Source organism: Bos grunniens, chromosome 7 (genome assembly GCF_055505025.1).
Source record: "Bos grunniens cultivar Pamir isolate PY7600 chromosome 7, Bosgru_T2T1.0, whole genome shotgun sequence".
NCBI classification, from domain to species: Eukaryota; Metazoa; Chordata; class Mammalia; order Artiodactyla; family Bovidae; genus Bos; species Bos grunniens.
In genome coordinates this window covers 42143220-42159944 of record NC_141171.1, presented here as the reverse complement: position 1 = coordinate 42159944, position 16725 = coordinate 42143220, and the positions used below count along the sequence as shown (strand labels likewise).

The 16725-nt window shown below is 36.5% G+C and overlaps 1 protein-coding gene across 1 annotated transcript; it reads left to right on the top strand.

Moving 5' to 3' along the window:
• Nucleotides 1–931: 931 nt before the first annotated feature.
• LOC147369235 (olfactory receptor 2G6) lies at nt 932–2188 on the top strand. The gene has a single exon (XM_086413506.1). The coding sequence runs from the start codon at nt 1184–1186 to the stop codon at nt 2120–2122; it is 939 nt and encodes a 312-aa protein (XP_086269632.1). The 5' UTR covers nt 932–1183; the 3' UTR covers nt 2123–2188.
• Nucleotides 2189–16725: the final 14537 nt, after the last annotated feature.

Here is a 16725-nt window from a genome sequence, read left to right as displayed (position 1 = left end):
TGAAGATATCATAAGTAAATATTATTTTTAAAATTTGTTTTTATTATTAAAATATTATATACTAAAATGTAATGTGTTTAAAGTACATTTTCAAATGAAATAATAAACAATTAGGTGAATATAAGCAGCATTAAATTATTTCAAAAATACTTTTTCAACTATTGTATTTTAATAAAAAAAGATATGAAAATTTTAAGTGGAAATACCTATAAAGGAGAGAGACAAGATAGACTACTTCTCTAACTCATCTGTAAATACTTGTAAGCTACTCTACAATAATCAAAAAATGTTAAAAATTATTGGGAAGGCGGTAATTGAAGAGAAGGAGGTGGGAAGTGAAGAAGGAACAATGGAATAATGTGTGTGTGAGAGACTGCTAACTGCGTATTTAGTTAAAAATGTCTGCAGCTTAAACTCTGCGTTAAGTCAATGGCAGTGTCCAAACAAATTAGTGGGTGTCATGGTGATGCTATTGTTTTTCTCATCTAGTCTCTTTCCTCTCTTCTCAAGACCACCCACCTCTTTAGAGTTCCCTTCTCGGCCACATTGGTTCAAACTTCTTTCCATGCCTGGGATATGTCACCACTACTCGCATCTAACCTATATTCTCTCCACATATAACTGTTATTTTTCCCAATGTCTCCTCCATATTTGTCTGCCATTGGATAATTTTTTTATTTTTTATTTTCTTTCTTTCTTTTTTTTTTTGGATAATTTTTTTTTAGAAAACAATAGCAGACTCTTCCAGGAGTCTGCAACCACTATTGATGGAATCAGTCAGTTCAGTCGCTCAGTCGTGTCCAACTCTTTGTGACCCCATGAATTGATAGAATAGAGTCTCACAAATGCACATTACTAAATTTACAGAGATGTCTCTGCTAGATGAAGAATGTAAAGCAGATGATACCCTTTTGAATTAAGAACGAAAAGAATCAGGCATTGTGATGGTGTCTGTGTTAGAGTTCCTCCTATTAGGGTGGAATCTGCTTCAAGAAAACATGGGGAGAGGTATTTTCTGTCAAAAATATACATTGAGGAAACTGCTATCATTCTTTCACAACATGGTTGAATGTTGTAAGAGAAAAATAATCATATTGGAAACAATTACAGTTTACTAATATTCACCTCCTCACTTTCTATCTCCAGAGTATAAACCCTTTTATGAATTGAAGGCTGCAAGATAATGGAAGAAAGCAACAGCAGCTCTGAAAAAGGGTTTCTTCTTCTGGGATTTTCTGATCAGCCCCAACTAGAGAGAATACTCTTTGTTATAATTTTGCTCTTCTACATTTTAAACCTACTGGGAAACACTGCCATCATTTTAGTTTCTTACTTGGACCCCAAACTCCACACTCCAATGTACTTTTTCCTCAGCAACCTCTCCTGTGTAGACATCTGCTTCACCACCAGTGTTGCCCCACAGTTGCTGGTTACCATGAATAAGAAAGACAAGAACATGAGCTATGGCAGATGCGTGGCCCAGCTCTATGTAGCCACCGGGCTGGGTTCCTCTGAGTGTATTCTCCTAGCGGTCATGGCTTATGATCGCTATGCTGCTGTCTGCCGGCCTCTGCACTACACAACCATCGTGCATCCTCAGCTTTGTGCATCCCTGGCCAGCACAGCGTGGCTCAGTGGCCTCATCACCTCCCTTATTCAGTGCTCCCTTACTGTGCAGCTGCCTCTTTGTGGTCATCGCAAATTGGACCATATTTTTTGTGAGGTGCCAGTGCTCATAAAACTGGCCTGTGTGGACACAACTTTCAATGAAGTAGAACTATTCGTGGCCAGTGTAATCTTTCTAATTGTCCCTGTGTCACTCATTTTAGTCTCCTATGGCTTTATAACGCGAGCGGTGTTGAGGATTAAATCAACAGCAGGGCGTAGCAAGGTCTTTGGGACTTGCTCCTCCCACCTGCTTGTGGTCATCATTTTCTATGGGACCATCATTTTCATGTACCTTCAGCCAGCTAAAAGTAGCTCCAAAAACCAGGGAAAGTTTGTCTCCCTTTTCTACACCATAGTCACCCCACTTTTAAACCCCATTATCTATACTCTGAGAAACAAAGATGTGAAAGGGGCCATGAGGACACTGGTAATGGGAAATGCTTTCAGTTCATAAAGGGTATGAGCTGTAGGTATAATTTTAGTGGATTAGTTGTAGTTTATGGATTATTTGTTCTAAGTGCAATTTTCTTATTCAATGCTGTAAGAGATAGTAAAAGACACAGAACTCTACAAGAAGCTAATATTCTCGAGTCACAATAGTGTTTCATTTTTTCCAAACATTCTTCTCATGAAGTCCAAGATTCTATGCTCTATCTAGAGAAAACTCTTTGCTTTTCCTCCACTGTGCCATCAACTTTCATACACAAATTATTTCACCCTGGAATACTGGTCTATTTCGTAAATCTCTGCTTATCTCTAAAATCTATAATAAATTTTACCTGTACTCTTGAGTTTTCTTGAAACTTGATCCATCTAATCCTCTGGGTAAAACTGGCTCATAATATATGTTTCCTTAAAACATGAAGCATTCTCTCTCTCTCTAATAATATAGAGACCATTTTGGAAATAATATATAACCACTTACCCACAATGTCATCTTAAACCAGAGACTGGACAAGCCTTATTATACTGGCTCATTTATATTATGAAAAAATATAAAACAGAATTATGATACATTGATAACATTTATGATGCAAATTTTCACTTTATTATTTTACAAAAGTGATAGAATAAATAATATTTCATTAAACAGATCAGTCCATATATAATTTAGAGTTGTTCCCCTTTTCTTTAAAGGGATTAGAAGTTGAGTGAAAGTGACAGAGTGTGTGTCATTCTCTCTCTCTTTCTCTCAAAAAGAGCAGAATTGATCAATTTGTGAATCTCCAGTATTTTAAGAGAACTGTGCAACTAGAGAGAGATTAATTTAATCTACATATTAAGTTCACTTCCATCTTTCGTAATAATTTCAAGGTAAAAAAAAAAAAAAAAACCGTGAAAACAATGAAGACAAAAAAATCAAATTCATACATGACTTAGACTTATGATTACAGAGAGGAAAACTGAGGCTCATTTAAATTCAGTTGGTACTAGAATATTGCTGTCAGTCTATAAATACTACAGATAAAGTTTGGAGCTGTTTCTACTGCCAAAGCCTAGATTGAAGGCAAAATGGCTGCACCCAAAAGGAAAAAAAACATGTAGAGAATTTTCTGAGTGAATCAGTAATGCCTCTGCAAACAACCTCTGCCCAATTTACATCTATCTAACAACTTTATATGAAATAAAATGACTACTATTTAACAGAAAGAAGAATCATAAAAGTCTGATTGAATTTGTCTTCTAGAAGTTTCTTATGTGAGTTCCCCACTCAATAATGGAAGGAAGAGTTGGGAATTCAATTGAACATGTTTTTAGAAATGCACACTTTCATTTATAATGCCCAAGGAGAGAAGACGTTCCGTAGGAAAGGTCATACTTATAAAAACATCACTTTTTTATACCCAGAAAAGCACAACACAGGAAAGAACATACATATGTCAGAATCCAAATAAATTTAAACAAAATAAAGCCCCTATGACACAAAATTTTACAATTAATAAAAAATTAAAATAATAAAACAAAAAACAGTTAAACTTTTTTCTGGATATTTAGGACTCTGAATCACTACATGTGGAGAGCCCAGACTCTATGCTGTGAAACATCTCCACAAATTCTAATACCCTGTGGAGGAGAGAAATGTCATCCTTGAGATCCTTAGTAAGGGCTACGACAAAGTGCTGGCCAGAGGTCTCCCAGGAAATATTTGTAGATGCTCATTCTCGAGGGCATGTGTGGGAACCTAGGTTGGAGGCCTTTAGGATGACTCCAAACTGAACCCCTCTTCAAGTGCCACATGGACAATCTTCAAGGACAGCAACAGTTGCTACCATAATAAATTGAATAGCTGTCAAGAAATACTTGGCAGCCAACCTCAGGAAAAGAACTTTAAAAAAAAAAAAAAGAATAAACAGCTGAAAAATGAGAGGAAAAAAATGTTTGAAGTAAAGGAAGTAAACAATAGATAGGACTACTCTGAGAAAAAACAAATGCAAGGACGAAATAACAACAACAAAACCAACACTTAAAGGTAATATGAAAAAAAATTTCTATTGGAAAAAATAAAATTTTTATGTATGATTACTTAAATGCTAATATAATTCATAAAAAAGTATAGATAGAATGAAATAAAGAGAAATACACTATTTTCTACAACCAAAAAATAATAGGCATAACTCTTCAAAAAGAAATCAATAAATAACATAAAGAGTGGTAACACATATGGAAAGAAAAATTAATAAAAAGTCTCATTGTTAGATGAAAATGTAAACATATTTGAAAAAACATGCCACTATTTTTTCTGTATTTAACGCAGGGTTTTCTATGTTAATATGTTTACATTGATTTTGCAATATACAATTCTATACTATATTTTAAAATTTATAATATTCTAAGTTTTCCTATAATGATTGAATAATCTCAAAAAAACCCATGGTTTATTTTTTAAAAGTTTCTCCATAGTTTGCTTACAGTTTTTCTGTTGATTAATAACTGGAGTAAGCATCAGTTCAGTTTAGTTCAGTCACTCAGTCGTGTCTGACTCTTTGCGACCCCAGGAATTGCAGCACGCCAGGCCTCCCTGTCCATCACCAACTCCTGGAGTTCACTCAGACTCATGTCCATCGAGTCGATGAAGCCATCCAGCCATCTCATCCTCTGTCGTCCCTCTCTCCTCTTGCCCCCAATCCCTCCTAGCATCAGAGTCTTTTCCAATGAGTCAACTCTTCGCATGAGGTGGCCAAAGTACTGGAGTTTCAGTTTTGGCATCAGTCCTTCCAATGAACACCCAGGACTGATCTCCTTTAGAATGGACTGGTTGGATCTCCTTGCAGTCCAAGGGACTCTCAAGAGTCTTCTCTTCACATTTGTAGTCTATGTTTATTGTCATATATTGATAAGGCCCTTTTAAACATATATATATTTTATTGAAATATAGTTGACTTACAGTGTTTCAAGTGCAGAGCAAGGTGATTCAATTATACATATACATGTATATTATTTTTGAGATTATTTTCAGTCATAGGTTATTATAAGATATTAACTAAGGTTCCTTATGCTGTAAAGTAAACCTTTGTTGCTTGTTGCATATCTATTTTTTAATTAGATATCTAGCATTTTATTCATACTAAGTCAAACATGTGGAATCAAAATGTCATAAATTTTTTAGTTAGGCAAAAATTCTTGAGTTTTATAAAATATATATATTACACACACACACACATATGTATACAGAAGCTTTTCTATTACATTTGATAGAGGCTTGAGAAAGAACATCAAAATAAAGAGACAGATTGAAGAACATAAGCAAAATGAAATGGGATTATTGAATGTGAAATAGAAAAAGTGAAACAAACTAGATAAAAGTAAAAGATCATCATATAGTGCAGTTGTTTTTAAACATGAATACTCATTAGAAACATTTCTGAAAGTCTGGAGAAAGAAGGCAATACCTGAGCATTTGTATTTTTCAAAAAATTCCAAGAGAATTCTGATATGCATCTGGACTTTAAAAAGTGATTACAGGTTTTTCTATGAAATGGTAGTTTTGGTGATATAGAGTTCTATTATTTTTTTTATTGACCAGCCTGGTATGCTGCAGTCCATGCAGTTGCAAAGAGTCAGACACAACTGAGCAACTGAACTGAACTGAATCATGATACAAAGCTGTTAAGTGAGTAATAGTTACACAATCACAATAGTAATATATGTTTATCAGTTCTCACAATCAATAGCCAGATAAAACATAAAAGATAATTACAATTGCAAGCCATAGTAGGAACACAATTCAGTTTAGTTCAGTTCAGTTGCTCAGCTGTGTCCGACTCTTTGTGACCCCATGGACTGCAGCACGCCAGGCTTCCCTGTCCATCACCAACTCCTGGAGCTTGCTCAAACTTGTGTCCATTGAAGTCAGTGATACCATCCAACCATCTCATCTCTATAGTCCCCTTCTCCTCCTGCCTTCAATCTTTTCCAGCATCAGGGTCTTTTCCAATGAGTCATTTCTTCACATCAGGTGACCAAAGTATTGGAGCTTCAGCTTCAGCATCAGTCCTTCCATTGAATATTCATGACTGATTTCCTTTAGGATGGACTGGTTGGATCTCCTTGCAGTCCAAGGGACTCTCAAGAGTCTTCTCCAACACCACAGTTCAAAAGCATAAATTCTTGAGTGTTCAGCTTTCTTTATAGTCCAACTCTCACATCCATACATGACTACTGGAAAAACCACAGCTTTGACTAGGCAGATATTTGTCGGTAAAGTAATGTCTCTGCTTTTTAATATGCTGTATAGATTGATCATAGCTTTTCTTCCAAGAAGCAAGCATCTTTTAATTTTATGGCTGCAGTCACCATCCACAATGATTTTGGATCCCAAGAAAAGAAAGTCTGTCACTGTTTCCATTGTTTCTCCATCTATTTGCCATGTAGTGATGGGTCCAGATGCCATAATCTTAGTTTTTTGAATGTTGAGTTTTAAGTGAGCTTGGGCACCTGATGCGAAGAGCTGACTCATTGGAAAAGACCCTGATGTTGGGAAAGATTGAGGGCAGGAGGAGAAGGGGACAACAGAGGATGAGATGGTTGGATAGCATCACCAACTCGATGGAAATGGGTTTAGGCGGACTCTGGGAGTTGGTGATGGACAGGGAAGCCTGGTGTACTGTGGTTCATGGGGTTGCAAAGAGTCGGACATGACTGAGCAACTGAACTGAACTTTCACTCTCCGCTTTCACTTTCATCAAGAGGCTCTTTAGTTTCTTTTCTCTTATAAGGGTGGTGTCATCTGCATATCTGAAGTTATTGATATTTCTCCAAGCAATCTTGATTCAAGCTTATACTTCATCCAGGCAGCATTTCACATGATGTACTCTGCATATAAGTTAAATGATCAGGGTAACAATATACAGCCTTGATGTACTCCTTTCCCAATTTGGAACCAGTCCATGGTTAACAATATAAAATAATTGCGTACAATTTGGGAGGGTCAAACAGAGTTATGTGGTAAGTGGAAGTGCATATATGCACATGTATTCCACCCAGGAAGTCTATGTCTTTTGGTTGGTGCATTTAATCCATTTACATTTAAGATAATTATTGCTATTCATGATCCTATTGCCATTTTCTTATTTTTTGGAGTTTTATTTTCTGTAGGTCTTTTCCTACCCTTATGTTTCCTGCCTAGAGACATTATTTTAGCTTTTGTTGTAAAGCTGGTTTGATGGTGCTGAATTCTAATAATTTTTGCTTGTCTGGAAAGTTTTTTATTTATCTATTACACCTGAAGGAGAGTCTTGCTGGGTAGAGTATTCTTGGTTGGAGGTTCTTCCCTTTCAACACTTTAAATATATCGTGCCATTCCCTTCTGGCTTGTAGAGTTTCTGTTGAGAAATCAGCTGATAGCCTTTTGGAAGTTCCCTCTTATTTGTTACTTTTCCCTTGTTGCTTTTAATATTTTATCTCTGTATTTAATTTTTGTCAGTTTGATTACTATGTGTCTCAATGTGCTCCTCCTTGGGTTTATCCTTTCTGGGACTCTCTGTGCTTTCTGGACTTGGTTAACTATTTCCTTTCCCATGTTTGGGAAGTTTTCAAGCTATTATCTCTTCAAATATTTTCTCAGGTCCTTTCTTTTTCTGTTATGTGAATATTGATGTGTTTAATTTTTCCAAGAGGTCTCTTAGGCTGTCTTCATTTCTTTTCATTCTTTTAATATTCTGTTTGTGGCAGTGAGTTCCACCATTCTGTCCTCCAGGTCATTTATTTGTTCTGCCTCAGTTATTCTGCTATTGATTCCTTCCAGTGTATTATTAATCTCTGTTTGTTTGTTTTTTCAGTTCTTCTAGGTCTTTGGTAAACATTTTGAGCATCTTCTCGATCTTTGCCTTCATTCTTTTCCCTAGATCCTGGATCATCTTCACCATCATTATTTTGAATTCTTTTTCTGGAAGGATGCTTATCTCCATTTAGTTGTTCTTCTGAGATTTTATCTTGTCCCTTCTTCTGGGGCATAACTTTCTGCTTTATTGTTGTGATTAATTCTCTGCAATATGGTTTTTATTTTGGCCACTGTGAGCTGTGAGACTGTGCTTTTTCTTGCTTCTTCTGCCTGCGCTCTGATGGATGAGGCTAAGAGGCTTTGTGAACTTCCTGATGGGAGGGACTGGTGATAGGGAAAACTGAGTCTTGCTCTTGTGGTCAGGGCCTTGCTCAGTAAAACTTTAATCCAATTATCTGCTGATGGGTGGATTTTCACTCCCTTCCTGGTAGTTGTTTGACCTGAGGTGACCCAGACATGGGGTCTATGGGTTCTATGGTAGAGTTAGTGACAAACTCCAAGAGGGTTTATGCCAAGGTGTATCCTCCAGTGCCCCAGTTCCTGCAGTGAGCCCCTGCCAACTTATGTCTCCACAGGAGGCCCTCTGACACTAACAGGTAGTTTTGGTTCAGTCTCTTGTGGGGTCACTGCACTTCTCCTTTAGATCTTGTTATGCATAAAATTTTGTTTGTTCCTTCCCAGACTGGGATCTCGGTTTCCATCAGTCCTCTGGAAGGATAATCTAATCCTGCTGGCCCTAATGGCCAGATTCCTTAGGGATTCCCAGTCCCTTTGTCAGATTTCCAGGCTGTGAAGTCTGATGTGGGGTTCAGAACCTTAACAATAATGTGAGAACTTCTTTGTATTATTGTTCTCCAGTCTATGGGTCATCCACTTGGCAGGTATGGGGTTTGATTTGATCATCATGTGCCCCTTCCACCATCTTGCTGAGGATTCTTCTTTGTATTTGGACATGGGTATCTTTTTTTGGTGGGTTCCAGCATCTCCTGTCAATGGTTGTTCTACAGCTAGTTGAAATTTTGGTGCTCTTGCAGGAGGAGATGAGTGCACATTCTTCTACTCCTCCATCTTGAGCTGGAATTGATAAGACCCTTTTAGGAATGCAATTGTCAAAAACAAAGACACATAAGTAGATTTACATACATTACCAATTTATTTTCCAATTTTTTTTCCATTTCATTCCCATGGAAGGGGCAATCTTGCCTATCTCTGTGATAATTACATATTGAAATTGCTTTTAACCTGTACAATAAAAGGGGCATAATGAACAAAAAGTTCCAACATCCTTCCATGAAGCAAGAGATGTACTTTTTAGAATAATTTTTTAAAAAGCTACATATATTGGAAATACTGAGGAATTTAAGGGAAAGAGAAATATAGGATAAGATTTAAAAAAAAAAAAAATTGAGGGAAACCACAGCACAAACCTAGCCTAAATACTATCAAAGAAATGGAAACATTTTGAAGTTTATAGATACAGATGCAGGAATTATTAAGCAGTTCATCCAGGATAATTTGCAGAGGAGCTGAGGATCATAATGACTTTCATCCCAAATATGTACCCCTTCTCTCCCCCGCAAAAAGCTATTTAAGGAATAAAAAAGAAAAGAAAAGTCACCATAATGCTCAGAAGATAAACTGTAGTTATGCCTCCATATGATAAAAAGAGTCTCAGAAACAATGGAGGAAAGAAAATATATACTACTACATATAAAAAAAAGAATAAAGTAAACAATTTCCTAATATTTAAGCAGACCCAAACTCACCAAAGAAATTAAAATAAGAAAAATAATGAAATGAGGAAGATAAAAGAAAAAGAATCACTAAATACCAAAAAGGAGTTAAATAAAGTAAAAAAAAATTTTTTAAAATACCTTCAAAAGTAGTGGGAAAAATAAAAAATAACTGGAAACACATGACTTTTAAAGATATTAAATTATTATTGTTATTTTTTACTTTACAATATTGTATTGGTTTTGCCATACATCAACATGCATCCGCCATGGGTGTACACGTGTTCTCCATCCTGAACCCCCCTCCCACCTTCTTCCCCGTACCATCCCTCTGGGTCATCCCAGTGCACTAGCCCCAAGTTTCCTGTATCCTGCATCAAACCTGGACTGGCGATTCATTTCTTATATGATATTATACATGTTTTAATGCCATTCTCCCAAATCATCCCCCCCCCCACCTCCCACAGAGTCCAAAAGACTGTTCTATACATCAGTGTCTCTTTTGCTGTCTCGCATACAGGGTTGTCATTATCATCTTTCTAAATTCCATATGTATGCGTTAATATACTGTATTGGTGTTTTTCTTTCTGGCTTACTTCACTCTGTATAATTGGCTCCAGTTTCATCCACCTCATTAGAACTGATTCAAATGTATTCTTTTTAATGGCTGAGTAATACTCCATTGTGTATACGTACCACAGCTTTCTTATCCATTCATCTGCTGATGGACATCTAGGTTGCTTCCATGTCCTGGCTATTATAAACAGTGCTGTGATTAAAAAAAATAAAAAAATATTAAATTTAGAAAACATAGTAATAGGACTCAGTAGAAGGAACACAGATGACGAAACGTTTATCAAATGGAAGATAAAGTCTATAAATGTTCCCAGAATATTTTGAAAAAGGAAACACATATATATGTATATAATAAAAACAAGTAAACATAGATAATATATGTTATATATAAATAATGCATAAATTATATATAGATAACATGGGCTTCCCCCATGGCTCAGTGGTAAAGATTCCACCTGCACTGCAGGAGACACAAGAGACCTGGGTATGATCCCTGGTTCAGAAAGATCCCCTGGAGGAGGGCATGGCAACCCACTCCAGTATTCTTGCTGGGAGAATTCCATCAAATTTCATGGACAGAGGACTCTGGCGGGTAATAATCCATAGGTTCACAAAGAGTCAGACACCACTGAAGCTACTGAGCACACATATACATAACATATATATTTACATTATATAAATAATAAATGTTGAAGCAATAGTGTTGATCATCTCTCTCTTAAAATAAAACTGCATAAAACAACAAAAAAAATTTCTGCTAATTTGTGTGACTTTTATTTGCAAATTTCTATGGTCTAAATATTTCCACCATGGTAAATTCAAGTTGCCAATGCAATATCACTGACTACAGAATTAGGAAAAGATGTATCAAATTACCTCTCACAAGAAAGAGCAATCTTTCTCTAGCACACTGATGAATAAATACTATACATCAAATTACATTTCCAAAACACACAAAATGAAGAAAGCTAACAGGACAGAATGATAGAAACTGATTTCTGGACTGGGGAATTAAACACAAAAACTAAAAATTTCCACACTATATATATCATATTAAACTATACATATCGTATTGTTGTTGTCCAGTTACTAAGTCCCGTCCACTCTTTGCAACCCCATGGACTGCAGCATGCCTGGCTCCCCTGTCCTTCACTATCTCCCAGTTTGCTTAAATCCATATCCATTGAGTTGGTGATACTATTTAACCATTTCATCTTCTGCCACCTGCTTTTCATTTTACCTTCATTCCTTCCCAGCATCAGGGTCTTTCCCAACAAGTCAGCTTTTCACATACAGGTGGCCAAAGTATTGGAACTTCAACTTCAGCATCAATTCTTCCAATGAAAATTAAGGGTTTCAATAGTAAAGAATTGGGATTGGCTGGTTTGATCTCCTTGCAGTCCAAGGGACTCTCAAGAGTCTTCTTCAGTGCCAGAATTTAAAAGCATTAATTCTTCAATTCTCAGTCTTCTTTATAGCCCAACTTTCACATCTGTACATGACTACTGGAAAAGCTATAGCTTTGACTGTATGGATCTTTGTTGGCAAAGTGATATCTCTGCTTTTTAATACATTGTCTAGGTTTGTCATAGTTTTCCTTTTAAGGAGGAAGTGTCTTTTAATTTCTGGCTGCAGTCACCATTCACAGTAATTTTGGGACCCCCTCTCCCCTCCCCCCCAAAAAAATCTGTCACTATTTCCACTTTTTCCTCATTTATTTGCCAAGAACTGATGGGACCAGATGCCATGATCTTAGTTTTTTTTTTTAAATATTGCATTTCAAGCCATCATTTTCACTCTCCTCTTTCTCCCTCATCAAGAGGCTTTTTAGTTCCTCTTCTCTTTCTGTCATTATAGTGGTATCATCTTCATATCTGGGGTTGTTGATATTTCTCCTGGAAGTTTTGATTCCAGGTTGTGATTCATCCGGCTTTCATTTTGCATGATGCAAAATGTGTATAAGTTATATAAGCATAGATTTTATATATCTTTATGACTTTATCTTTGTATTTTATAGTTTTCTAGCAATGTACTTATTTCTTTTAGGTTATCCAATTTGTTGGGATATACCTATTCATAGCAGTCAATATAATACCAAATATGAATCTTTGCATTTTGTGGTATCAGTTGTAATGACTCCTCTTTAATTTGTGATTTTATTTACTGTATTTCCCCATTACTTTTTTATTTTTCTAGTTGGAAATTTTGTCAAATTTATTTGTCTTTTAAAAAAAAACCCTGTTCTTAATCTTTCAAAATAATTCTTTTATTTTTCTAATCTCTGTTTTATTTCTGTTCTGATTTTTATTTCTTTCCATTAGTAGGGCTTAGTTGCTTTTCTAGTTCCCTGAGGTGTAAAATTAAGTTGCTGAATTAAATTCTCTCTTTTTATTCCTAACACAGTTGTATATTACTAAACATTTTCCAAGTTTCCTTCTACTTTTGATTTCTAGTTTTATACCATTGTGGTTGAAAAATATACCTGGTGCAATTTCAATCTCTTAAATATGTAAGAGTTCTTTGGTGACCTAATGAACTATGTTTGAAAATGTTACATGTGTTTATGAGAAGAATGTGTATTTTATTGCTATTTTATGGAATGTTCTGTGTATGTCTATTAGTTTTATATAGTGTATGGCATGGTCCTAGTCTCAAGTTTCCTTGCTGATTTTCTTTGTTGATGATATTCACTTTTGAAAGTGGGTTACTGGAAATCCCTATAATTATTGCATTGCTGCCCATTTCTCCCTTAAGATTTGTTAATATTTGCTTAATATATTTGGGCACTCCAATATTAAGTGCAGATATATTTATGAATGTTATGTCTTCTTGATGACTTAATCTTGTTTATCATTATATATAGACCTTGTCTTTAGTTACCATTTTTGGATGAAAGACTATTTTGTCTAAAGTGAGTAGAATTACTCTATCTTTTGAGTCTCAATTGTATGAGACATCTTTTTTTCCATCTATTAACTTTGAGCCTTCATATATCTTTAAACTTGAAATGAGTCTTTTATAAGCAACATAGAGTAGTTTCATTTTTGTTTATTTTCCTCTAGTTTATCTATCCATTTAATGCCTTCTGTTTGGAGAATTCAATCAACTTATATGTAGTATAACTGTTGATAGGTAAGGAGTTAATAATAACAACATCTTGTGGCTTTCTAGGTGTCTTGTAGTTGTCATATTCTTTTCCTCCTCTATTGTTGCTGTCCTTTTCAAATTGATAATTTTCTGTAATGGTATACTGATTTCATTCACTTTCCCTTTTGTAAATCTTTTGTAGATTTTTTTTTTTTTTTTTTTTGTGGTTACTATGAGGCTTATTGGAGAAGGCAATGGCACCCCACTCCAGTACTCTTGCCTGGAAAATCCCATGGACAGAGGAGCCTGGTAGACTGCAGTCCATGGGGTCGCTAGGAGTTGGACACGACTGTATAACTTTCAAGTAGACAACCTAAGTGACTTCACTTTCACTTTTCACTTTCATGCATTGGAGAAGGAAATGGCAACCCACTCCAGTGTTCTTACCTGGAGAATCCCAGGGACGGGGGAGCCTGGTGGGCTGCCGTCTCTGGGGTCACACAGAGTCGGACACGACTGAAGCGACTTAGCATGAGGCTTATATAAAACATCTCATAGATATAATAGTCTATCCTACACTGATAAATGGTCTACCAAAACTATATATTTCTCTCCAGCTTATTTTTATTTTTGCTGTATTTATTAATAAATTATTTCACCTATAGTTACTTTTAATACTCTTGTCCTTTAACCTTTATACTAGAGTTGTTATTAATATATTATCATGTTAAAGTATTAATGCTTGGATTTGACTATATTACCAGTATGCTGAATTTTTCACATGCTTTCATGGTACAAATTAACTTTATTTAATAAGTACTTGAAAGACTGTTTTCATATTTTTTCTAAAGCAGATGTAATGGTGATAAATTCCCTCTTTTATTTTTTTGGCCTGGGAATGTCTTCATCTCTTTTTCATATATGGAGGGCTGTTTTTCTGTGAATAATATACTTCATTAACAGCTTAATTTGGTTTATTGCATTGAATATATCATCCCAATCTCTTCTGGTCTTTAAGAAACCCATTGATATTGGTATGTAAACGTCTTTGTATGTTACAAACATTTTCTTATGTATCAATGAAGATTCACCCTTTGTCTTTGATTTTTAACAATTTTATTTTAACAAGGCTTGGAGAGAATCTCTTTATTTGATCTTAATTGGTAACCTATGAACATCATGAACTTGAATACTTATGTCCTTGCCATATTTGAGAGCTTTTAGCCATTATTATTTTTAAAAAATAAACTTTCTGTCCTTTTATCATTCTCATCTCTTTCTAGAATTCCAATTATTCTCAATTTTACCCTTTTAGTTGTAATTTATGCACCATAAGCTTTCTTTTGGAGAAGGCAATGGCACCCCACTCCAGTACTCTTGCCTGGAAAATCCCATGGGTGGAGGAGCCTGATAGGCTGCAGTCCATGGGGTCGCTAAGAGTTGGACACAACTGAGCAACTTCACTTTCACTTTTCACTTTCATGCATTGGAGAAGGAAATGGCAACCTGCTCCAGTGTTCTTGCCTGGAGAATCCCAGGGACGGTGGAGTCTGATGGGCTGCCATCTATGGGGTTGCACAGAGTCAGACATGACTGAAGCGACTTAGCAGCAGCAGCAGCAGCAGCAGCAGCAGCAGCAGCAAGCTTTCTTTATAATTTTTTATTATTTTCTCATTTTTAAAAATTATTTTAGTTTGCTCTATTATAATGGATAATTTCAAAGTTCCTGTCTTCAATTTAAGCAATTTATTTCTTCTGCTTGACCATATCAGCTTTTGATGCTATCTTTAGTATTTATCATTTCATGCATTATATTCTTCAATTCCAGAATATTTTAAAGATTTCTATTTCTTTTTAAAGTTTATTTGTTCATGTGTTGTTTCCCTTATTTTGCTGAACTGTCTTTCTGTATTCTCTTGTAGAGCTTCCCTGTTGTCTCAGGTAGAGAATCTGCCTGCCAATGCAGGAGACAGAGGTTCAGTTCTCGGATTGGGAAGATCCCCTGGAGAAGGAAATGCAACCCACTCCAGTATTCTTGCTTGGGAAATCCCGTGGACAGAGAAGCCTGGCGGGCTACAGTCCATGGGCTTGCAAACAGTTAGACATGACTTAGCAACTGAGCATGCATGCAAGATATCTTATAACTCATTGAATTCGCTTATAGCAGGTGTTGTAAATTGTTTATCTGATAAGTTGAAGACCTCTGTGTCTTTCGGTTTGACTAACAAGATGATGATTGTGATCCTTTGTTGGTGTATGTTGCCTTTAAACTTTTCATATTTCTTATGATTTTTATTTGATCCTTTTGCATTTAAAGTAACAGGTATCTTTTCCAGGTTTTACTGATTGTCTTAAGAGGGGGAACACTGTGAGCTACACAGAGAGTCTGAAGTTTTCTCAACCTTCTATTGATATACCTGTTCCATGCTTCTTGCTCTACACTGGGGCAGAGCTCCTAAGCTTGTGCGCCTTCTCTGGATCATGCAACTCACTAGTTTGAATTTTGGCAATCTCTCTTTTGTTTTCCCAAATATAACTCTAGAACTCATGTTTGTAATATTTCCCTGGCCTCCAGGTTTGATGAATACTCTTTGCACATTCACTGGCTATCTGCCAAAGCTTGCTTATGCAATCCTTGTGAGTGCATACAGGAAGATGTCCACAAAGTGGGGGGAGGGGATATGTCAGTGAGGCAGTGTGTTGGCATGCCCATGGGCCAGGTATGGAAATTAATGGAAAGCACATTTCCAGTGGCTTGTGATTAGGCTTCTCATTGGAATCTGTGATGTCTCTTTAATGCCTTCTGCTATTCCTGTCTGCGGCTCTTCCACAGTTTCCAATCCCCAGTAATGGAGCACTTGATTTAATTCTCTGAAAGAGGTGAGAAAAATGAGCCCCTTTGTCCTGTTCCATATAACTCGTGAGGTTAGGTATTCACTGGCACACTCTTTCTCCTCTGGGGATAAAATATCGAACAAAAAAGTAAATTTCATGGATGGGCCACTTTGGGGATGGGTAATATGGATAAGCTAAACTGTTCCTCTTACACACTCAAATGTGTGTGGATGATTGCACAAGAATGTTCTCCAGGGAATCCTGCTGCTGCTGCTGCTAAGTCGCGTCAGTCGTGTCCGACTCTGTGTGACCCCATGGACGGCAGCCCACCAGGCTCCCTCGTCCCTGGGACTCTCCAGGCAAGAACACTGGAGTGGGTTGCTATTTCCTTCTCCAATGCATGAAAGTGAAAAGTGAAAGTGAAGTCGCTCAGTCGTGCCCGACTCTTAGCTACCCCATGGACTGCAGCCTACCAGGCTCCTCCATCCATGGGATTTTCCAGGCGAGAGTACCGGAGTGGGGTGCCATTGCTGTATCCCCAGGGAA